Here is a 24,840-nt window from a genome sequence, read left to right as displayed (position 1 = left end):
TGCTTCTTTGCTTTTCATCTTACTATTTGATAATGCACTAAGAGTGGAATAGTGGCACCACACAGACTGCAAACTGAATGGACAGGAAAATATTGCTGTCTCATTTCCAACTGCCCCAAGAATTTCCAGGCTGCAACTGTAGACCCAGCATGTGTTCTAGAATGTGAAAAACGAAAATTCTGTGTAAAAATCATGGTGACAATATTTCTAAAACACCACATCAAAATGTTGGAATGATTAACAAACTGAATATATAACTATACCCTAACTACATCCCAGTGAGTATTCAGCACTCGTGTATAAAAATTATCATATTGATACCTGCAAGTATTCCAACCCAAATTTTCTGCAGAATAATATTGTAACAAAAACACTGACTGATGAGTTGATACAGATGCACTTGTGTGCAGGCCTTTGCTTACTTATGTTATATATAGATAGGATAAAATTCAAACATGAGGAGGATACAGAAATTCTGTATCATTTATGCTAGAGAAATACACTTCAGAATTATTTTGCCTTTTCATAGAGTCATATTTTGCAGCTTTTTATCCAGAATGACCAGTTGAGTTGTACTGCTACTATAAATACACTACTATCAGTCCAGCTAAGCAAGTTGTAAAGGAAGGAACTAATTAGAATATTTTATAAACTCCTCTGTGGCTATAAAAACTGATTTCTTGCAAATTATAAGTTGGTGCAGTGCACGTTACAACACAATGCAAGCAGATTAAGTTTGCAAAAAAACATTTTTCATCTTGAGATTGACACCGAAATTCCTGCAAATGGAGACATTATAAACCTAAATTCCTTTGATTTTTCTATAAATTCATGAAAATCTCATCTTAATACTGTCACTGGCCTCAGGAGAGGCATTGTTTTAAAAAGTCTTTCTCCTTTACCTTTATACATAAATATATCAATGTCTATGTATTCATAATACTTCACAAATGGTTCCGGGAAGAAATTTTAGTTCATGCCCTTATCTGCTCTACACTATCCTGTGTTGAGAGATAAACCTATTGAATGAAATACAATGGATAGAGTAGTTTGCAATTCATTTTAAGCTTGAGCAAATGCTTTTATCCCTCAAAAATATTTTGAATATAACTTTGAAACAGTCAATTTCCAATTTCTTTAAAAGGAACTCAGGGATACAACATCCATGGGAGCTTTGCAGTCATTTTCTTATAAGACTTATTTCATTTATGCTCAAGAACAACATTTTAATACTAGCAATGGTAACGTGCCAAAGTTAATGTTTTTATACCTCTCACACCTTCAATATACATATGTACATATGTACATGTTCTCAGTGACATACTGACAATTGCATCTGACAGTTGCATACTGACAACTGCATTCTTCAACCTTCTAAGAACAAGTATTTATTCTAGCACATTTAAATCGACTTTTTGGTCTCTAAGACCAAAAGCAGACACGTGGCTTTGCATGCTGTTCAGTGCTAAAGAAATCTTAGGGGAGTATTTTTTCCAAGGCGATATTTCTTTTTGAGTGGCTGATTGAGAGGCACTGAAATTTGTCTGTCAGTTGGCACCTGTATCTCCCTACTGCACTTCTCATAAATACCTTGCAGGGAGCAAGAAGCATTTAGAAGAAGGGAGGTAGAAACAGTGACATTTTTTTACCACCTTTTACCATGGCGACTCAAAGACAACTGACACAAAAAAACCAAGAACACAACTTTTGCTCTCAAATATGTTGCCAAGAATGCTATCTGGTGAAAGGAAGACAACATTTTTTTGGACATTACAACTCTCTAATCACCACAGAGAACTGATGACTTCTCTGGTGCTCAAACACATCCCACAGACAACAGTTTTTCAGAACCTGGTCTAGCCTTTTTTTCTGACAATTTACTGAGCAGATTCTCTGCTTTCTTCAAAACATATGTTGGAGCAGCTACCACAGGAGAACAAATGTCCAGCTCTGCAGCTCAGCAGAACATATAATTAATCATTATCTAGAAACACATAGCTGTGGCCTGGAAAATGAGATGAAAAAAGCCTCAGCACAGTGATCTGTGAAAATATTCACAGAACTGTTTATATTCTTCATGCATATATTTTAATCCAAACATTTGCAGTGCAAAAGCAAAAGAGTCAATACGTGGCAGCACTCCTATTTGAATAGTATTGCATTTTGTTCACACATAAGATGTGTCTGACCAGCTGTATAATTAGCAAACACTGCTTTGTGTGAGGTTTACGTAAAACACAATTTGAGCTAAAGTTGCAGGTTGTGATCTTGGGCAATCATAAATTTATAGACTATTTTAAGTTGGAAGGCATCTATGGAGAGTGTTTAGCCAATCCCACAGGCACAAGGTTGCCCAGGATTGTGTCCTGTCAAGTCTTTAACATCTACAAGGACAGAGTGCTGGCAACCTGCTAGAATGTTCCATCACTCTTACAAGAAAAAGGAGACCTTTTTTACTGCATTTCAATTTACACCCATTATGAGGATGATGGGAAAAAATATTTCTCTTCTAAAAAATAAAGACATTTTACAGATAGACAATAGAGATAGAAAAATGGAACATCCCAAATTTTTAGTGTTTCATTTCACAATTTTTCATAGGTTTTAGCTTTTAACGTACATGAAATCATATAACATGTTCAGATAATTTATGTTGAACTCCACAACTATATGAACTGTTATTTTTTTGTCAAGGATCCCTCATTCTTGAATATGTATTTACAAAGCGCTAATGTGTGTGATATTTTTCTGATAGATCAGTATCTGATTAAAATAAAAGTGTACATCTTTTATTTATCTGTAATGTGCCAATCATGGATGCAAATCAGTGCTAATTTAATAAGTATTAAGAAAGAGGCCTTCACCAGCTAGCAGATGTAGTAATCTAATTCAGCAGTGTCAATTCTTGACTTAGGTTTTGTACTGAGTGGACTGGAAAATTTAGCTTGCAATGGCAATTTCATTATTACAAAGAATTTGTTATTTGGCATGTACACAGGCAAATGAGCAGAGACACAATCACTTCAAGACAGTGAATTACAAAAGAAACTATTTGACCAAACCTGTGACTGAGCTAAGGCAACATGAAAATTTTATATATATACATACACACACACACAAACTGAGATTACAAATGATAAAGACTGATAACAGACAGAATACAGCACTAATCACATTTCACAGCATAAGGTATCAACATAAATAACATTTCCATGATTAACCACTAGCATTTGTTAAAAAATTGAAGAGAAATGTTAGCAAACTGGTTCACTTTATTTTACTGCAAGCTGTTAACTGTATCTGAGTTTCAAAAGAAAATTATCTCTTTCCAACAGTGGCAGGATGTTTCATACAGATCAATTACAGTGTTTTATCTTATCAGATCTGTGCCTGACTGCATGAAATCACTTTACTGGGCAGGAAGAAATCCACAAAGGAATGACCTCACAACAAACATTTTAGGCAACATTCCTTCTAGCATTTAATATGCTGTGGATTCAGTCTTGAAGAGGTTAATCTTATTTTCTGTTCACAGTAGTCATATTCTAGAATTTAAACCAGATCTTAAAAGTGATTAATTAAAACTGACCCAGTAATTTCTATCTATACAATGCCTAATCAGATAAAACCTTTATTGGATTTTAATTTTTCAGACTGAAGTGTGTCCATTTAAGTTTGCACTGAGAAGAAATTCTTTAAGTCCAGATAATTATTTTTTTAACTAGGAAGCAATTGCTTCCTAAATCTAATGCCCCAGAGATTTTTTATGCACATTAAGATTGCAATTTTTTCTCCTAGACTTAGGTATCACTCTCTGCAGCACAACCCTGTGACTAAACTCTTAATGCTTTTTAACTGCTCTTTCATTAACAAAGATGTAATCAGCAGCTATTAACACATTAGTGCTATAAAGCACAAATTAAACAGATCAGAATTATTATATACATATTTGCAGAAGTTTATATTAAAATATTATTAAACTATCAGAAGAACTGTAGGTACAGTACAAAGTTACAACTGAATAATGTAATAAAGTTGTTAAAGATATCTTCATGAAGCTCAAAACCCATTAAGGAAGAACAATACTGGAGAAGCTGCCAATAGGAAGTAGAATTGAAATGCATTTTATTTCAGGTGATTTTTCTTACTCACCAAGAGTGCCAAGTCATGACACTCAGAAAATAAAGGACATTGAATTCAAATGATGATACTTCCTAAAATGTGCTCCTTCCATCATTGTCTGAAGGATTTTTGTATTAATTTGATACTGCTGCTCTAGCTGCAGAGGAAGAGTCGGATAGCTCAATAGAAAAACACATCAAAAACCCTCTTTGCCTGCTGTAGATGAGGTATATATTTACTCTGCTCAACAGCCAACCTTTTCCAGAATCCCACTAAAATTCCCATGGAGAACTATCTTCTCCTGCTAAGAGAGACAGTTGATACATTTATTATGTGAGAAAAAGCTTCAAGGGAATAATTCAGAGATTCACACACGAACAAAAAATTTTTGCCAGTGTTCAGATATCAAAGCATTCCTGAGTCAACTATAGTCCACTGCTTCATGCAACATGTTCAGAACCATGAGACTGATAAATTCAAAAACCCCCTAAAAATAGTCCTTTTCAACTCATTGCAGAGCTACACCCAAAGGTGGTCATCATCAATGCAGTGCATCAGAGTGGTGTTCACAAATTGTTGACAAACGGTGTCGGCAAAAACAAAACCATTTTGGTTTAAGCATATAAACAGTGCACTACAGCTCAAGTAAGAAACTGCTACTATGAACGTTTTCCATCAATTAGTATTTCTAACTAGAGCATCGACAGTACTTCCTAATCTACTAGCTTGTGGTTGAAGCTGCTGCCCATTTTTGTCGCATCTTAATATTAATTGCACTGCTATCTTTATGACCACTTGTACTGCAGAGGTAATGATAATTACAAAGCAACTCAGTGGAAAAGCTGAAAACCATAACCATAATTTATTAAAATATCTTACACCCTACAAAGCTTGAAATTGAATTTCTTTCATAAGCAAACTACTTGAGGAGTAGGAACTCACTAGCCTTGACTTACAGATGTTATTCTGCATTACTGCTTGTTGGTGTGGAACTCTGGATAATCGTTTAAACAAGCCAATGAAAAGATGGGACCTTAAATAGCACACTGTTCAGAATTTATTTTCCTACTCTACATTTAAAGCAGCAAGTTATGAAATGAAATTGACAAGAAATTATCAGTTCACTACTTCACAGAGCTATACTTAACCATCTTAAAATAAAATATAATTGGATAGGAAGAGCAAAAATTATTTTAGTTGAAATTCATTTGCAAATGTATTTTGTATTTATTCCTATCTTCTTAAAAACAAAATGAAGCACAACGTGAAGGACAAGTTCTTTAAAATGACTTAACGAAAAGGCATGTATGGGCCCCACAATTGGAAGTACTTGAAACCATTTCAATCTTTAGAGCCCTTAATCAAATTCTACAAAAGAGGTCCTTAGGGAGAAAAAGGTTAAGTCGCAGAAGATGTTTCTCCCTGAAAACATTATTTTACTATTTATAACATCATCAAGATGAATTTTTACTTTTTCAATTGCAGAAGAAAGAAACATGAAAGCCACAAAATACATCTTGGCATTCTTCCATTGCTCTATTACATATTCTAATAAATATAGCTTTCTTGAAAGAAAGTTTCTACTTGAAAATCAGAAACTTTGCATAAGGCCATGCAAATAGTACAGCTAAGTATGAATACTTCTACTGAAGCTTTAAATTAGTCTTGATTCTGCAAATTAATCCATTCATAGGCATTCATAGGTTTGTGGACAGCAAATTTAATACAATCCCTTACTCTAAATGTGTATTAAATCTATACATAATTTGTACAGGGGCAGTACTGAAAAAGAGCTACACTGAAAAATTATTAGTGAAAAGAAGTTAACCTTAAACCCCAAAATTTCATTGTTTCTCAAATAGTCCTAAATCTCACTTATAATCTGTAAAGAATGATGTGAACATCAAAATGGGAAGATTGTAAGAGATTATATTCTTTGTATGACTGTATATCAAAGCGTTTATTTTGAGATTCTTAACAGACGACTGGTTTATACTGATTCTGGACAAAAATTCAACTCTAACATCACTGAAATCAGAACATGTGTCAGTAGATGACAAAATTCAGTTAGATGGACTTCCAGAGCTTGACTTTTTAATTTGATTAGCAAGTACTACAGTAGTGTTCTACCCTCAGCCTACAAATGAAAAAATACAAACTCCAAGCAAACAAAAGTAAAACTAAACTGAAGACAACCAAATTACATTAATCAAAACCACATAATGTTTGAAAAAAAATCTCTGGCTGCAGGTATTGAGGTCACTTAGATATTTTTAAATGCTTCACAAAGTGGGTTTTTTTCCCAAAGACATTGAAATTAACAAAAATTACTCCATATGTAATCTATTCATTTAAATATAACAAAAGCACTTGGACTTTGAAGAGGACCCTTCTATTTAAAAATAAAACAAAAAATCCCACAGGATTTTGGAGATGCTGGCATTGTGACTAAAAAATTTAGTATTTTGTTGACTGCTTGACAGATACTTACACAAAAAAGGGTATCAGCTGAATAAGAGTCTCTTTTTTGGGGTTGGCTGTGAATTCTGGCACAGTCTGAATAATTTTGTTCATTACATTCCTTAGGTAATTTTGTAGCTGCTTGCGTCGTTCTTCTACAAACTTTGCATCCTAAAAATACAAAAGAAAACATAAACACAAAGAGAATATGTTTTCCAATTCTATAACTTAATTAACTAAACATTCTTAACAACTATAAAGGATAATGTTTTGATGATCTGTGCTTACTAAGTCTACAGAAATATGTTGGCAGTATGTAAAAAAGTCTTGACTCTGTCCTTCTTAAAGATATAGGATAAACCACACAATCTAATAAAAAAGTTGTTGCACAAAAATATCCATGGACAGGATGCTGAACTCTCTTCTTGGCAGAATATCTAAGGACCAGAATTATTTTCCTACCAACAGATCTCCATAAAATACTACAGTCTTAGAAAGGCAGTGTATTACAGTGGCATAGAGGCAGTGACATAACAATTTCTGCAATTCTTTTTGAGATCAAGAACCACCAGTCTTCACAGGACAAAATACAGATTTATCCCCACAAGTTATTCACAACAGATAGCTTTTGGAATGTCAGACATACAACCTCCAGAAGAGATTAATGCTTCTCCAACTTTTTTATTATGTTAACAGTGTACTGTTTAGTGGTGGAGTTTTCATATAGCAATATCAAAGGAGATTACCTTTTTCAAAGTTCCTATAGTATTTTAGATCTCAGGATTTTATAGTGTACTAGCTTCAATAAATAAAAATAATTCTACACTCCATACTCAGACTTTTAATTTGCAAGTCTCTCAGCCACCAGGCATCCTGTAATCTATTAATCAACTTATTCCTGTGAGAGATCACAATTACAGTGACCTGTAATATAAAGTCTAAGCACTTCACATGAACATCAGACTCTTTACAGGTTCACAGTGAAATCAGGTGCTGGCTGGTTTGTGCTACAGCCAGTCTGCTGTATCTCAAAAATGCGGGCATCCTGATCACCTGCTTCAAATGTCAGAGTATGTTCGTAAGGTATGGAAGCCAAAAGTATTATTAGACAATTACAGCTCTCAAGGGAAGAATATCTATCCAACCTATATTATTTCTGTAAGAAAAGCTGTTGAAACAAGTTCTTGCCGAAAAATTGACTACTAAAAAACACCATAAACACATCTGACAACACTGAACAAAGTAATTGTATTAAAAGGGTTTAAGCCATGCTGCCATGCATGGGATGCAAATCCTTAAGGTGAAACTGACTAATTTGTCATCAAAGCAGGGCTGCTCCTTCAAATTCAAGACAGCTGCAGAATTTCTAAAACCTTTACTGATATTTTGTTCAATTATTATCTCTCACTAGGAAGAGCTCCCAGGAACAACAAAGTTTTAGAAGATACAAGAAAATGAGGAGACTTTGAAAGACATTTCTTAAAAGAGCAACTTCAATTCACAGTATTTTTTTTTTAATTAATTAAAATTATCCAAAATTAAGTAAGGAACATGTGCAAATATTGGCAACTAATCATGTATACTAAAAATAGCCTCATGTTTTATAACTTAAGGAAGTCTTCTCTGCTTGTCTTCTATTTCCATGTGGTGACTTAATGACAGTTGTCATTATCATAGCATTTGTAATTTCTGAAGTCATTCATACCCTGAGGCTTCAAATCTTAGGCAAAGTTTGTGTGGTTTAAGTTCTCAAAATCCCCAAACACATAGAGACACATTTTTTTGTTTTCTAGAGATGATCTTGTACAGAAGTCCAGTTTTGTTTCATATTGATAAATGTAATAGTCAAAATCCATGTGAGAATTTAAACTTTGTATTATATGGTTTGCTTATATGTTTTGTTTGCAGTTTTCATCAGCCACATTGTTTTTCAGCAACATAAACCAACTCCACACACAAATTGTGTAGCAAGTGAATCTAGTATTAATTGATATACCGATAAATGAAGTCTGAAAACTCTATGCAACTGATACTTTATTAAAACACAAAGCTGCATTGCTAACACTTCATGCAATCCACTCTGCAGTCACTCACCCAGTACTCCACAACTGAGTACAGTTACTACTCAAAACAGAGCAACAGCTTGCTCCGTGCCCCGCTGCACTGATGGAAGTCTGGACATATGTGTGGCACAGAAGTCTACACAGGCTGTTGGGAAATGTTAAAGTAAAATTTTTAATACGTGGCAACACATAATATTAGAATAAAATGGAATGCAACTAATAATAATAGTGTAGTGCAATACTAATTCATTGACTAACATACATGTTATTACTTTTCTTTTTCTCATGGAGTTATTTCCTGCTGTTTTTTTTGACTAGCTCAAGGGAGAGCTCAAAGGAGAGCTTTATCTTCCCATGATTTAAAGCATCACATCAACACACTGGTAGGAACACTGATTTGCTAACCATGAACTGTGTAAGGCAGAAGAAAAGAAAGTGTAACACATTGGAGATCTTGGAGAAGAAGTTTTGTGTGGAACAACATTGGTTCTGAAAGCTTTAACCACATGAGTAGTGCTGGTGTTTAGCATGTGAGATCATTTCAGTTATGGAGTAGTGATAGTGTTTAACATGTGTGACCATTTCAATTACGGAGTAATGCTCTCCCTCAGTTTTAATTGACTGCATACAACAAAGGAAGGAGGAGCATTGCTTTCCTTTATAAGTCTGCCCCTCAGTGCATCCATAGTCTCAGCTTAGATCCATTCCATAGGATTTGCCCTACCCCATTACACTGCTTGATTCTACTTTCATCACTGCTATCAATCATGTTTTCAAAACTCCTAGAAAATACATATTTAAAGTACCACAACCATTAACATTTTTTTCAGTTCTTAAGGTTTTTGATCACAAATCTTCCACAACAGCAATTTTCTGTGAAATCATTTGAATTATGTTCCAATTTACTGTAAGAAGAAGTTTAATTTTTTTTAGTATGACTTCTGTACTGCACATGTATTTAAATAAACACATCTTCTTTCAGTGGCAACAAAACGCTGACTGTAGGTACTTTCTATCCCTGATGTTACTGCAAAGAGTCTCATTAACTACAGATAACAATGGCACAAAGGAATTTTCTAATTAAGGATGTGAGAACATGCTTTTTGTTGTTCACAGCTGATCGAATTAGTGTTTGTAATTTAGCTATTTTTCTTCATTTACTCAAGCAACATAGAGAAAATCTGGAAAACTAACCTCAGCATGAAAGAAGTTAATAAAATGCTTTTATAGCCTGATATAAATTTCATTTCTAAAACAACTCTGAAGGATCTACCACGAAACTATCTAGTATGTACCAAGGCCCACTGTCCTTACAGAAGTCATGTAAGCAAAAGTCACGATGATTCAGCTTAAGGTCTATACTGTATCATAAAATGTGCATTTTTGTAGCAGCAGGATGACCACATGGTTGGTAATGCCAATTTGCTGCAGTAATAAAGAGATTTGCCACAAAATACTAAATAATTGTTAATAGAAAAGCATGACCATTTCAAAGCCAGGCCAACTTTTTCAGTCTGGAATTATTAAAAAGTAACTCTTAGCCTCTTTTGGACACAAATATCTACAATTGCAATCTTGTCCATAGTTTTTATTCCAGCTCCTAAATTATACTTTTATTTACAAGAAAAAAATAAAGGGAAATATTTTGATTAAGAGCCCACAAAATTACAGTTAACATACAAAACTGATTCAGACTGCAGAAGCATCAAAACACATCTAGGAAAATATTTTTCACCTGAAATTACTGCCTCTCAAAATATTTTGTCAAATTCTTTTTGTCTGAGGACACATCATAGGAATCTCAACAGGTATTAGGTGATGAGGATAAGCCATAAAACTAAAAGGCAGAGTTTATTGTATCATTCATCTATTTGCTGTTTTGCAGGTTTTCATTACAAGTCTAAGTTCATTCCAACTTGCAGTTTAAACTGTTTCACATAACTCCTGGTCTTTCCTACGCACTGTTGGTATATAACAGATGGCAAAACACCTGATATTCTTCATTATTAATAGGACAGCTCACTTAAGATGTTTCAAATATTTTCCATGAGCTGCTGGAAATGGTAAGATTGCAATAGTTAACTACCATGATTTAGGACTTTTATATTCAGGGTTTGGTGCTGATATACACAATATAAAATGCACTGCATCTGATGTTCTAACCATTATTTATCGTTTAACTGACTTCCTATTACCGGTCCAAGGAGAGAGGAAAAACAAACAAACAAAAAACCAAAGCAGCTCAGGGCTCACTGCAACTCAGTTCAAATAAATGGAAATAGGGCTTTAGGAGTTCAACGTGAGCTGTATTATCCTCTGCTAGTACACAATGCATCCTACCCTAATCAAATATAGTAACATTGCATTCATTCAAAGACAAATGTTCAAATGAAGAAATTAACTCGGGTGATTCCAGTGTAGCCTAATATTTTTCACCATCCTGGTCACACAGTCTTAGCAAAATTCTATCATTTTTTGTCTGTTTACAAGACACCAAATCATTAATCTCAAAATGAAGATGGGAAGGAGAGGTTGAAATGGAACTAACTAACCTTTCAAACACTGAGGCAAGTATTAATTTTTACAGGTTAATTGATACCTTTGGAAAGGCCACAATAAAATGAGACTTGAAAACATCTGTCATTCAGTAACTACTGCATCAGGGTACAGTTTTACAGAGGCAGAGGTTCCAACACTAAATATATCAAACACTATTGTATTATACAGAAACACTTTTGAAATCAATGAACCTACACAAGTTTAAATTTTCTATCCCACTTGTATTGCCAGTTTCTGTATGGCAGAATCAGCTTAGCATTATGCAAAAGAACAAGGGCATGTAAGACATGACATTGCCCACTGTTACTCTGTAAATTTCTACATTTATTGTTCAGTGGAACAAGCAGGAATTAAGAGGATGAATTATAGAGAAGGAATCAAGGCATTGTCATGCCTTGAAATTAAATCTTTCTTTAAACAGGAATCTAATATGTAATGGGAATTATTGCTCTGTGTTTCTCTACTAAAATGGGTGATGCATTTCCATCATTTCAGTGATACTACAAAGTAATACTCTTAGATAAAGTAATTTAAAACAGGCATTGCTGGAAGCCATCCAGCAGAAGACATGCTAAGGATAAGCTATAGGCTTGTCAATGCCCTCATCTAGCACAAAATTATGTGGATAATTGCAACATTTTCATTAGCACTTCTAATTTTTTGAGACTTCAGTCATTTAATCTCCTGCAGAACCATGCAGAGTTGCACTTGGAACAGCCTACCTGCTCAGCAAGGAAATGGCAGCTCAGCAGCTGTGGCACCTCTCAGGGCACCAAGAGAGCTGTGAGCTCAGTCTATGCCTCACAAATATGTGTTTTATTCAAATGTTAATTTCTGAAGAAAGCCTTGCCTTTTATTTTGATTAAGAGTGTAGTTCATATACTGCAGTATAATAGCTACCAAGGTTTATAGTAATAGTAAGGTTTTGTCAGTGCCTTCTTAGAGTACAATGTTGTTGTATAGCATCCTCTAAACAAGTCCAGTGTACAAGCATCCTAACAGATACATAAATGTGTATAGCCCCCAGGCCAAATCAGAACAGGTAATGGCATTTTGAGAAATTCTTTACTCATGTAACAAATTTCAAACTATGTCTTTTACTTCCCTAAATTGATTCAGGCACTTACAGAATCCTGGAAGCAAGTATATTGCCTAACATATCTGGCATTTTCAAGCTAGCAATATCATCCATCCAAGAGGCTAAACTTTCTTTAACTTCTCTTTGAGAAAAAGTGCTAAAAATTACTAAATATCATCTGATTAGAAGAAATCCTGAGAACAAAACTAAAATTGATCTCTTTTGAGCGTTGTGTTTAATGCCAGTGTTAGAAACCACTCAATTTTTAATGTTATGCTAAAAAAATAAGAGTGCCATCTCAATAGTTTGTTATTTAAAGACATAAATGCCAACCATGTGTCAATTTATCAACTGGTCAGGGATCAATTGCTCATCAAAAAAAGTTATCAGGAGAGGACTTCAGCCTATGGAGAGACCCACCAGAGCAGGAAATTAGGGATTTTTTTCCTCCTCAGACCAAGTATTATCCTGTGTGACCTGGCATAGGTGATTATGCTCTGGCAGAGGAGTAGGACTGGATTCTTTTTCGAGGTCCCTTCCAGTCCCTGACATTCTGTAATTCTATCAGTCTACTCTATGTTTTTATTCAGGAGATTATGGAAACCACAGCAACAATTCATGAAACTGAGAAGCAATGTTTCAGTAGCCTATATTACAGCAATAACCATCAAAAATATTAGTTAAAATGTGTCTCAGTTCAGTGCTTCCCCCAATGCTGCAGTTTTCTATCTTATCAGGTTTGCAAAATGCCCTAAGGATAAAATAAAACAAACTAAATCTAAACCAACAATAAATCCAAGCCTTTAGAAACGTGACACACACAGTGCATACAGTGTACAGGCTCATCTAATATATAAGCTTGCAGTGATGCCTTCCCTAAAAAATAATAAATTTTCAGAAAACACTGGACCCATAGCAAAGAGCCAAACTCACAAACAGGTTAACTAAAAACTATAATTTCTCTTCTACCCTCTCAGCAAGTGAAAGAAATTGCTTTCAAAATGCCCTGCAAAGTTCAGTAATGGCAGCTTCCCTACTACATTTCAGTAAATATTCTCCCTTCCCAGTAAAATCCTTCAAGAACTTAAGTCACTTCTCTCCTGTTGAATAGTTTTGGCAAGTCAGGAGAGGGAGTTCTAAGAGAATACAGATGGGTGCAGACAGCCACAGAAGTGCTGAGAGCAAGGTTACAGGAAGCCACAGAATAACCCAGATACCACTCTCCTGGCTAAGCTCTCTCTGGACAGATCTGACTAAGATTACAGCAGTCTTACTTAGTCTTCTGATAAGCAGTAACATCTAAGACATCTAAAGGAGATACAACAATTCTGTTTTCTAAAATAAAAACTGAATGAATGAGGAATAGCAGTATCAAGTGCCTGTTATTTATAGTGCTTTCATGTAAAAATACTTCACACAGGACAATGAGGAAAATCAGCTTTTTCATGCAGGAAGTGTCTCCAACATTTCACATGATCTCAAGTATTCAATATTTAGTTTTCTCCACATTTTACAAAATTAACACCGAGCATGTTGAGTAATAGCAATTGCCAAGAAATCCTGGAGAGCAAATAAGGTTAGAATTTGCCAGTATCACTGACACAGGCTGGGATCAAGGCACCCTCTGCCAAGTTTGCAGATGACACCCAGGTGTGTGGTGTGGTTGACATGCTGGAGAGAAAGCATGCCAAGCCAGAGGAACCCGGACAAGCTTGGGAAGTGCACCCTTATGAACCTCATTAGGTTCAACAAGGCCAAGAGCAAGGTCTGGCACATGGACTGGGGCAAAACCCAGTATCAAGCACAGGCTGAGGGATGACAGGATGGAGAACAGTCCTGCAGAGAAGGACTTGGTGATACTGGAAGATGAAAAGTTGGACATGAGCTAGCTATGTGCACTCACAGCTCAGAAGGCCAACCATATTCTGGGCTGTCTCAAAAGAAGCACTGCAGCAGGTGAAGTGAGGCAATTTTGACCCTCTGCTCTAGTAAGACCACACCTGCAGAGCAACCCTGCATACAACTCTGGAGTCCCTCAACACATCAAAGATGTGGACCTGTTGGAATGGATAGTGGTTGGAGCACCTCTGCTATGAAGTCTTTTTGTCAAGGCCTTTTATGACAGGCCAAAGGGTGATGGGTTTAAACTAAGAGGAAAGACTTAACCTAGATATATATAAGGAATAATTTGTTTACAGTGAGGGTGGTGAAATACTGGCACCAGTTGCCTAGAGAGGTGAGAGATGCTCCATCCATGGAAACACCTTGAACCTGGTATAGTTAAAGATATTTCTGCTCACTGCAGTGGAGCTGGACTAGGTGATCTTTATGCATCCCTTCCAACAAACACATTGGTGTGTGTGGGGAAATCAACCCTATTGACAGGTACAGGAAAGGCAGAAGAATCTGAGTACATTTTAAATTTCAGAGAAATTACATTTTAGTATTATTTCTGTAATGAGGTGTCCCTGCTAAGATCTTTCTCAAGCGACATTTATTTATCCAAGTAATTTGGCAATTTAGTATCATCATCACAATAAGACATAAATTTAGAAAATTATTTTTATATTTTCTTTTTATACTGTGAGGCTACTAGAATACCTAAATGACGCATGAGTTGTTATAAAACTGTAATATTTTTATCTAGCAGTTGTCCAAGCAGCATGTAAATTACATTACTTTCCTTTTTTTCCCCCCTTGAATGTCATGATGTAAAGCAACACCATCTGAGCTGTTTTTATGGGCTCTAACTTCAATATCTTTTATGATAAACTCCTTTTCTTAATTATAGGATTACAGAACAGCAAAAGTAAAAATACCTCAACAGGCAAAGTTTTGTTTTGTAGGCCCTAGTCTGGGTTGCTTCTCCCTAAACTTCAACAGCTATTAACAGTAATTTTTTGTAACTTGTAAAGAAAAATACTCAAATCACTATTTTCACCAAAAACTACACTTAAACACCAAATGAACACCTTCATTCAGTGAGACATTCTGAAAGATGGAGAAGTAGGAGCTGGCAAACAGTTACCTTTTAAATTAAACCACCAAAAATGTGATATACTGCTCTGCACTCGGCTGCTTTAACCTTCATGCTGAGTTTCAGGTAACTCACAACATTTCATACCACAGAACTTGAAGATAAAGTGTTTGCTATAAAGTATCTGTCATATAAAGACCAACCATTTCCTACTGGCTTATTTCTCTTCTCTTAGATAGCAATATGACAAAAAAATGGAAATGAAGAGCTGAATGCTTTTTCAAGTGCTGTATACATAAAACATCAACTGCAGTCTTTTCCAGTAGAAAACCCAGAAGATCAGGATTCAAAATCTCAAATACTCTGTAGCTGTCCTTAATATGTAGGTGATAGTGTGACAGTGTCAGAAAAGAGGTGTGCTGTGACTAAAAATCCTAATAATTATGCCAAGTGTGAAATTTTTACTATAATCTATTTGTATTTATTTTATTCATTATTTCCTGTCTGTATGGTACTTCAGTTATGTGACCTATTTGCAAAGTAGTCAATGAAAATAATTCAATACACTAGTTAAGTACACTAAAAGCTGAAAATTACAATCTACTCACTTTGAAAATCAAGAGTATAGAATTAAAACATCTATATTGCATCATCCAAAATTGTTTCAGTTGGAAAAGACCTCTAAAACTATTGAGTCCAGGCATCAACCTAAGGCTACCAGGCCATTAAACCATGTTTCAAAGTGTCATGTCTACCCACTTCTTATATAAAGCAATTACTTAACTTTAGGTTTTTAATATAGAACTTAAGGATTTATATTTCCAAAGCTTTTCTCCTTTAATAATGTATTCCAGTTCTGAAACATCAGAGAGTCATAATTTTCTACTAATTCTACTTGAAGACATTGGTTATCAAAGCTTTGTACTAAGAAGTGTTATTTAGCTCACTGCCCCACAGAGATTAGCCAGAAGTTTTGCTTTCTTCTCTGCTTTCTAAGTCATAGCTCCCTGTAACGGTATGACTTTGACAAACTGTTCAGATAAAAGGATAGTTTCTATGAGTTACTGAAGCCCATAAGATACAAACCCACATATATCTGTACTTCTGACTTCTAAGCCTCCTTGACCTAAGCATGATGAAAAGCCTTGCAGCCTTTTCTGCTGAACTCAGAAGAGGGTTTCCTTAAAAGAAACTTACTCCTCTCATGCTCCTTCTCCTTTTATTTCTTTCCAAGGGAGTTTAGTTACTCCATCATTTGGTCTAAAGAGAAGCCATAAAGGGTACTTGTCTCTGAATAGACAAGTCCTGCTGACACAAAATGTAAGAAATTACATAACATCGATGGCATAATATGAAACCCTTAAGAGCAAAAATATTACAGTTCTAAGCCAAATGGCTTCAAATTACTTCACGTATATACACACAGCTAGACAAGTCTTTACTTAAACTATTAAAAAACAAGTACTATAATCATAAGACATAATTCACAATGAAATCTTTACCTTTTATATCTTTTAATCCTAAAAAAGTTATCCTGCAGACTGCCTTAAACTCTTCACTATCTTCAGCAACTGGCAAACAGACCAGATACTGATAAAAAATGCAGCTAAGACAGCAGGAAAAAAAAAGAAAAGGAAGTCATCTTAATGCAAAGGCAGCATTTCTGCTGGCATGTATGGGTGAAAGATAAAGTCCACAGTGAATAGAATGTGCAGAATTATAAGATACATTCCAGAAGCCACCTTCACATACATGCTAAATGCTGTCTTTGACAGCATCATATGAATACACATATATACATATAAATATATCTTTCATACATGCAGAGGTATCTTTTAAGACACACATAAAATTTACAGACTTTCAGAATAATTACATACACAAACCAGTTTACAACTTAGATTGGTCACTGATAGGTGAGATGGACACATTCCCTCTACTGAACTAATATTTGGGCATGAAACAAACTATGGCTAGAGAAATGGCTTACAAAGTTCAGTTCCACAGGCTAAAAAATGATGAATGACATTTCTCTCAACATTTTCTCCTAAAAGAATACTTATTTTAGACTTCTGTATAGTTCCTCCTATGCAGTGAAAGAGTCACTGCAAAGTCATCCTCTTCTAATCTCAGAAAGTGCTGTGCATTCCTTCCATATAGGTATCCAATGTTGTAAAGGAAAGCAGTCAAGTCAGTACTCAGTGAAAAGCTACCTTATTCAATTTCTATACACTTAGACAATCACTGAATTCACATCTTCAGTGGAAGCAAAGAACCACTTCTATTTTGATATGTCCTCTACTGGAACAATACCCTTGCAAGAGGATACTTAATTAGATATTTACTCAGTTACTAAAAATCCATTCTTTAACTGTTATAATCCACCCCATGTGGAAGTAGCAACTGAGATTGTAAGGACACTGCAACAGTTTAGAAGTTAGAATAAGTCCAGTAAATACCACTGTGCTATTGCTTAACTATTAGTCTGAAAGTAACATGTAAGAAGTGAAATGCCAACACAGCACCAGCAAATAATCAGGAGCTAACAACAAGGGCTCATCTTAAATTTGAAAAATTAAGCTAGTATTTTTATGCTAAAGCATACAGGAATCTCTTTCCCATCAGGTATTAAGATCATATGACACTTCTCTTCACAAGCTTCACATTAACTCAGCACACTCTTTGTCACAGAAAGAAACCAATCCTTTGGACATTAGGAACCTCACGGGAAGGCATCAGTCACAAAGACTGTGTTAATGGAAGTACAAATTCAAAAGACCCAAAAGTACCTGAAGGACATTGAAAAGGCAGAAATATACTTCATGCAAGAAAACCATATATGCACCTAGATTTATATGCACCTAGATTTAATCTGATCTCCCTGACTTCTACTGCAGCAGGAAGATTACACATGAAAATTGATGGTTCTCCATATTTTTTTTTTACTTTAATCCCTTCCAGTCAAGTTCCTCCTCAGAGCTCAAATATTTTGCACAGTAAAGCAGTGGATAACGTTTTATGGTTGCAGCATTGGTTCTAGATCATTCAGTAGAACAGTGTGCTCTTGTGTTGGAGGTTCCCTCACTCTGAGGCATATAACCAAACACCAAATTTATTGCTGGTATCAAGGGAGGAATCAATTACAACAAAACACTCTTTCAATGCCACTACATTTAGAATGCCACCTTCATTAGCCTCGCAGTAGCAAACAGTGTACTGAAGATACGCAACTAATAACACGATTCAGGTCTGCACCAGAAGATCAAATAATCATTTTCCAAGAGCTGGAAAATAGTCATTTTCAGTCACATGACGGACTACATTTAACCAACATGTCATCTTATCATCTCTTAACACTGAAGAATTGCAAAGGATATGAAACCATCAACAGAACAAGGCGACACAGTCTCAAAGTTGTGCCAGGGGAAGTATAGGCTGGATGTTAGGAGGAAGTTCTTCACAGACAGAGTGACTGGCATTGGAATGGGCTGCCCAGGGAGATAGTGGAGTCACACTCTCTGGAGGTGCTCAAGAAAAGACTGGCTGAGGCATTTAAGGCCATGGTCTAGTTGATTGGATAGGGCTGGGTGCTAGGTTGGACTGGATGATCTTGGAGGTCTCTTCCAACCTGGTTGTTTCTATTATGCCTTTGATTCTATTATTATTATTAAAATTATACAGTAATGTTAACTGAACAGAATTTAGCTACTGAAACTGCTCTTTAGACACTAAACTCAGATGGTTCTGTAGGTTAATCTTGAAATAGGAAGGCAGCTGCAATTATATTAAAAACAGTATAAAACTAGTATCAGAGAGAAAAATATGTTGCAATTTAACAGCATATCTAGAAAAAAAAAATTGGTAGTCAGTGAAGGTAGAAAAGCAGCATTAAAAAAGTACTATTTACAATAACTCTCCTATTGTTTTTACCAAACATTTGCATGTGTAACATCTTGCACGACTTCCTCATCTCAGACTGAAAGTTCTACAGAATTCCAAGACAGGCAAACTCACATGAATTAATTATTTTTTAACTGAATCTTTAAACTTGTCATTTAGTTCAATTTGCTCTGTCATAGAACAGAGATCCACCTCAAGGCCAGGCACCATCCTGCTCAGCCACAGTGCAATTCTACAGGGCTGCTACCCCTGATGGCCTTAAACAGTAATTCTTCCTGAAGCATGTTCCAACATAATGCACAAAATCATGTAATATTCTTGAATCAAATACATACTACAACATGGTACAAAAAAAAAAAGCACCATGAAGAGGACAAAAATTTGCCTACACAATGACCTGGATGGGCCGGAGAGGAGCCTAGTGAAGTTCCACAAGTGTAAGAGTCCTACAAATGAGAAGGAATAACTCCTCACCAGAAGTTACGAATTCACCTTCTAGAAAGCAGCTCCACAGAGGACCTGACAGTCCTCCTTGTGAATAAAAAGCTCTCCATCAGCCAGCAATGTGCATTCACGTCAAAGAAGGCTGATGGTATCCCAGGGTGCATTAAGAAGGGTGTAGCCAGCAGGCTCTTTCCCTCTACTCTGCGCTAATGAGGCCACAGTTTGAGTATTGTATCCAGTTCTGGACTCCTCAATTCAAAAGTTAAGGAACTACTGGAGAGCCCAGGTGAGAGATAGATCTGTAGAGATATAACATGTGATGTGGAAATAAGCTTGTGTAATAACTGAGGTAAGCTCTTGTAAATCTGATGCACAAGCACTGATTTACAAGCTATTTTCAGCAGGTAGCCAGAACTATAATCACTGGTTATTTCCAACTACACAACTGGCCTATGTCTTACTCTGGGATTCCTTCAGGAGTGCAACAGATGGCACCCATTTATTACCTAAAGAACAGATACTTTTTCTGAGATCTGATGTGACAGAAAGTGATTGTAGGTTTATACATGATCAAGGTAGAATTTTAGCCCAAAGCTAAAGCAGTGAAAGAATAAGTGATGCAAATTTTTTAATGAGTTGCACAACTGATAATTTTCTATGCATTAATTGTGCAACTGAAACTGTAATTCAATTAGTATTTAAAGTAATTAAAGATGAAAGACTACTCAAAAAAAAAAAAGCTTAAGAGTTTTGTAATTTCTTGAAGTGGTTGATACTCCACCACTTCAAAAAAGAGTTAGTTATGTAACAAAGAAGAAAATACATTGTTTCTCTTACAAAATTTTCCACTGAAAATTAAATTTAAGATGCATGATCTTCTAATATATGAAAAACAAAACCAGAAAAGCTCTCAGAAATACTTTCATTTACTAGGGTAGCAGGCATGAACAACTACATTATGTCTGCACTTTATGCCAAGCAAACAGGCCTACAGATTTCACTGATCATTTTATATGTATTTTTATCACCACCTGTCTAGCAGGTGTAAAAAGTATTTATGATAGTCACCTCTCTTTTCATGTATGTGGATATTGACACTATGAGTTAAGTACCTTGTTTCCAATGGCCTTTTTTGGTGGAAAGTTAAAAGTCCTCACTTGTTGGTATTTATTCTGCAATTTATGATGCAAACTTCTGAACTCTGCATATCTTCGATAAACATTCCATTCATCATCCTTTATCCTAATATAAACCTGCAAAACACAAACGTGGAAGGAAATTATTTAAAGACAAATCATTGAACTAATATATCTCCTTTACTCTTTAAAGCTTTATGGATTAACACCTTCACATGCATGATGTAATGGTACCATAAGTTCCAGTATCACTCATCCATAGATATGTCTCTGACTGTGCACTGGCTGCTTCTGATGTACAGAGCATTAATCTTATTCTCTCTCTTCTTCCCTCTTCCTATTTTATATTAATCAAGACAAACACAGTTCGCTCATTTTAACATGGTTCTGGGGCAATATTGGTAGCACTTTTTGTTACCATTGATTCCAGCTTATTCTATTACCCAGTGATGAGAGGAAAATATAATTTAATACCACAATAAAATTGATTTCTATGTACTGAACATGGGTTTTTAACTTTGCAAATCAGCTTTGTAGCATCAGAAGTGCAAAACACTATTTTATGCAAAGTACAAAACTTAATTTACTTTCTAAAAAAAAAAATTACACTGAAAACTAAACTAGAAATGTTATTGTTTGCAAAATAAGCAGAGTTCATTCTTTCTGCCTGTACAGGACATTAAGTGTAATTTAACACAGCTGTAGTTATTTGTGATGCTGGTTTTGTTTGCCACTTAATTATTTCATTAGCATATTACCAATTACATGCTAAGTACTCGTATTCTCTAGGAAAACTTCATGCAGAAGTGAAATGTACTTACAGAAAGCTGAGATTTCACTCATTACTAAGGAATAACCCTCCCTCTGCAGAAATCAACCAAGTGTTTTAAAAGAACATTGAAACAGCACAAGTCAGAAATTAGAAACCAAGCATCAAAACTCAAAGACACAGAGTGACCTATTCTATACCTACTTCTGTAGAACTTGTGGCTTGCTCATTCTCATGTGTGCGTTAATCACCTCAGTAATTTTGCATCACAAATGAAGCTGGAAGAGTACTGATGCTGCTGCACTGCCTTGCTTTTCCAACAAAAAACAGTAATTTCGTAAGTTGTAAGGCAATTATCAGAAAAATGCTTATGCAAAAAAGCAACACCAGCAACCATTCCACAAGGAATGGGCAAAACTGTATTTTTGTGAGTACTAGGAAAAAATTAAATTTGGGAGTTGATGTGACCAGTTCCAACACTGAATTGTAGCTTTTCCTGATGACCAAAATATCAGCATGATCTTTCTTTTTGCCAAGTCCTCAGAAAAGAAACAAAAAGTTTACTAACGACTCATAGTATTTCAGAGATTCAGTCAGGTTAAGTTAAATAGCTCCCACAAAGCATTTTCTACAGTCTTCCTTTGGTTTGGTCTTTAAAAATACCTATTCTATCTACAGACCCCTATCTTCTCAAATTTATAGGAGGATTCTCTCTTGAAAAAAAATATCATGCAGATACCCTACAACTTCTGACAAACTACAGTATTTCACAGGAGAAGATAGTAATACACTAATAGCATCAGACTCTACTGCAAAACAAGCATATTTTTCATCGCTATTGTACTTCTTGTTTTATAATGATGACAAAAATGATTGCATCTAAGAATACAAGAGATTCAAGGTATTACATGAATTACAAATCACAGAATATCTCTGGCTGCAAGAGACCTCCGAGATCATTCAGTTCAACCTTCAATCCCACACTGCAGAGTCAAAACTAGATCAAGTCCCTAAGCATCAGGTCCACATTCTGCTTGAACTCCCCCAGGGATAGTGACTCCACCACCAACCTAGGCAGATCATTCCAATGTTTGATAACCTTTTCAGTGGAGAAATATTTCCTGATATCCATCCTGAACCTCCCTAGCACAGCTTGTAACCATTTCCTCTAGTCCTGTCACTTGTCATCAAGGAGAAGAGGCTGGTCCCATCTGTGCAAATATAAACAAAAATTCAAATAGCTATGGTATCAAGAATTCAGACAGGATAACTGTAACAGGCTGCAAGAAGTATTCACATTTCTTTTTCATTTTGAAAATAAAGGCAGGATAAAGGTAATAAACACCTACGGGACCATCTGTTTTAGCAATTCAGTATACCTCTGAAGGAGAATTAAGGGAAACATGTAATGTAAGTATTTTGCATAACTTCAATTAAATTGATTTAATGCAGTAAAACTTGTATTAAACAGTCCTTATTCACCCACCTCTAACCTCTCTCTCTGCCTATTCTCACTTCACCCAGCATATTGTTTAAAATTCTGTATACTGTCCCAAGATTCAGATTTCAGCCTCCCTATGAGGGACAGGAATGACAAAAATGCTTAAATTATTTTTAACCACATTAATTTAACATGGAAATCTTAATATAACTAAGCATTTATCTTTGCATATGTGCTTTAATGAATCATACAGTTCAGTATTACCTGTTAAGCTCTAACCCACAGTAAACTAATTAAGGAATCCAGTACACTGTAATTTAAAATTTTAAGGATTGAAAATATATAGATTAATTTCTTAGCTAAAACAGCCAAAGAATTGCTTTCTGTTTCTCTATCTATATAGACATTGATTTCGTTTAGACAGCAAGAAATTAAAATGCAACATTTGGAGTCCCGTGCATTAATGAGTTTATTGACTATCATATAATAGAGCATGAAAAGCATATTAGAGTTCATGATGCAGTACACATCTAAAGCTGTATTATCTTGACAGGGAACACTATTCACAAGCCAAGACACTTAATGCAAATTCAGTTGGGAAATCAAGCAAAATAAATCCTAAATATAAAACTGCTTGGATAAATATGTTCTACTCTAGACCTGTAAGACATATAGTTCTCCTCATCAATCAAATACAGATCATACAAGAGGAATACCAGGGAATTATGATGTTTAGTATTATCTCAACATTTTGTCTACAAACCAAGCAGCTTGAGATGCATGGTATGAAACTGTCTTAAAAGTCATTAGGATTATTTCCATCACTTTCAATTTATCCATAATTTCATTCATAGTCTTTTAAGAGGAAAGCAATGAAATCTGTAGGTGCTGAATACAGTTTTGTGCATGTTCATCCCCGATCACCATGCTGCACCCTAAGCAACACTACTTTCTACCTTATCAGATGACATATAATCACAGAACAGTATTTTAAGATCATGTTACAGAAAGTTGGAAGGACTACTCTTAGTTTCATTCCCTGATGAAATTAAAAATCACCACATTCCCTTTCAAATGTCCATATTTATTCCCAACCTAATTAAGTAATTTTCAAGGAAATTAAAATATACAGACCAAAGAAAAACAATTGCCAGAATGGTTGTTTGATTATGGATAAAAATTTGTTCTTCAATAAGTAACAACAGTCATGCCTGATTATCATGTTCATCTTATTTGGAATAATCTAAAATGTAAGCATTTTGCATAATTTCAATTAAATTGATTCAATGCAGTAAAACCTGTATTAAACAGTCCTTATTCACCACCTCTAACTTCTCTTTCTGCCTATTCTCACTTCACCCAGAATATTGTTTAAAATAAAACAAGGCATATTTGCAAGTAGCCATTTAAATATTTGTGTCACTTTAAGAATCAAGAAATCTTGGTTTCATTATCTTAAGTGTCAGCCGCTGGTAATTATAGCAACAAAAGGCATGACTAATGGCATTTGCTGTACACTTCACAGGAATCCATATGTGTGCAGAAAATAAAAGGACAATCTACAGTTAAGAAATGTGATAAAATAATATTATTGCAATAACCATCTTGCTTCACAGGCACTAAAGAAACTGCAACTAACCACCACCATCTAGAGGCAAAACACAAATGCAGGATTTTTTTATTCTGATCTGGATCCTCTTTGTATCCCTGCAAATACACTAAACAAGAAAATATTTTCTAAGGTAAGCTGACTGAGCTACCCTTGTCTCACAAAAAATGTTTCCCCAAAAAGACTGGCACCAAACTGCACAGATCACAAATAGCAATCATCACACAGTAAGCAGTAAACAAGAGAAGACAGGATGTTTGTAAGAAAAGAGCAGACTTTTGC

General features: G+C 35.2%; 1 protein-coding gene across 4 annotated transcripts in view; it reads right to left on the bottom strand.

Moving 5' to 3' along the window:
• The window catches only part of SNX29 (sorting nexin 29), a 97,365-nt gene that overhangs the window by 23,083 nt on the left and 49,442 nt on the right, over positions 1-24,840 (bottom strand). For 3 of the 4 annotated variants that reach the window (XM_064152956.1, XM_064152959.1, XM_064152957.1), the window contains exons 19-20: positions 20,716-20,856; positions 6,614-6,753 (exon numbers count right to left, since the gene is read on the bottom strand). In XM_064152956.1, the coding sequence (XP_064009026.1) occupies positions 6,614-6,753; positions 20,716-20,856 (281 nt within the window). Of the gene's footprint in view, positions 1-6,613; positions 6,754-8,735; positions 8,791-20,715; positions 20,857-24,840 lie in introns of those variants that run through there. The other variant, XM_064152960.1, reaches the window with a different exon arrangement.

This window comes from Pogoniulus pusillus, chromosome 13, assembly GCF_015220805.1.
Source record: "Pogoniulus pusillus isolate bPogPus1 chromosome 13, bPogPus1.pri, whole genome shotgun sequence".
In the NCBI taxonomy this organism is placed as follows: Eukaryota; Metazoa; Chordata; class Aves; order Piciformes; family Lybiidae; genus Pogoniulus; species Pogoniulus pusillus.
This window is presented reverse-complemented; position numbering and strand designations above follow the sequence as displayed.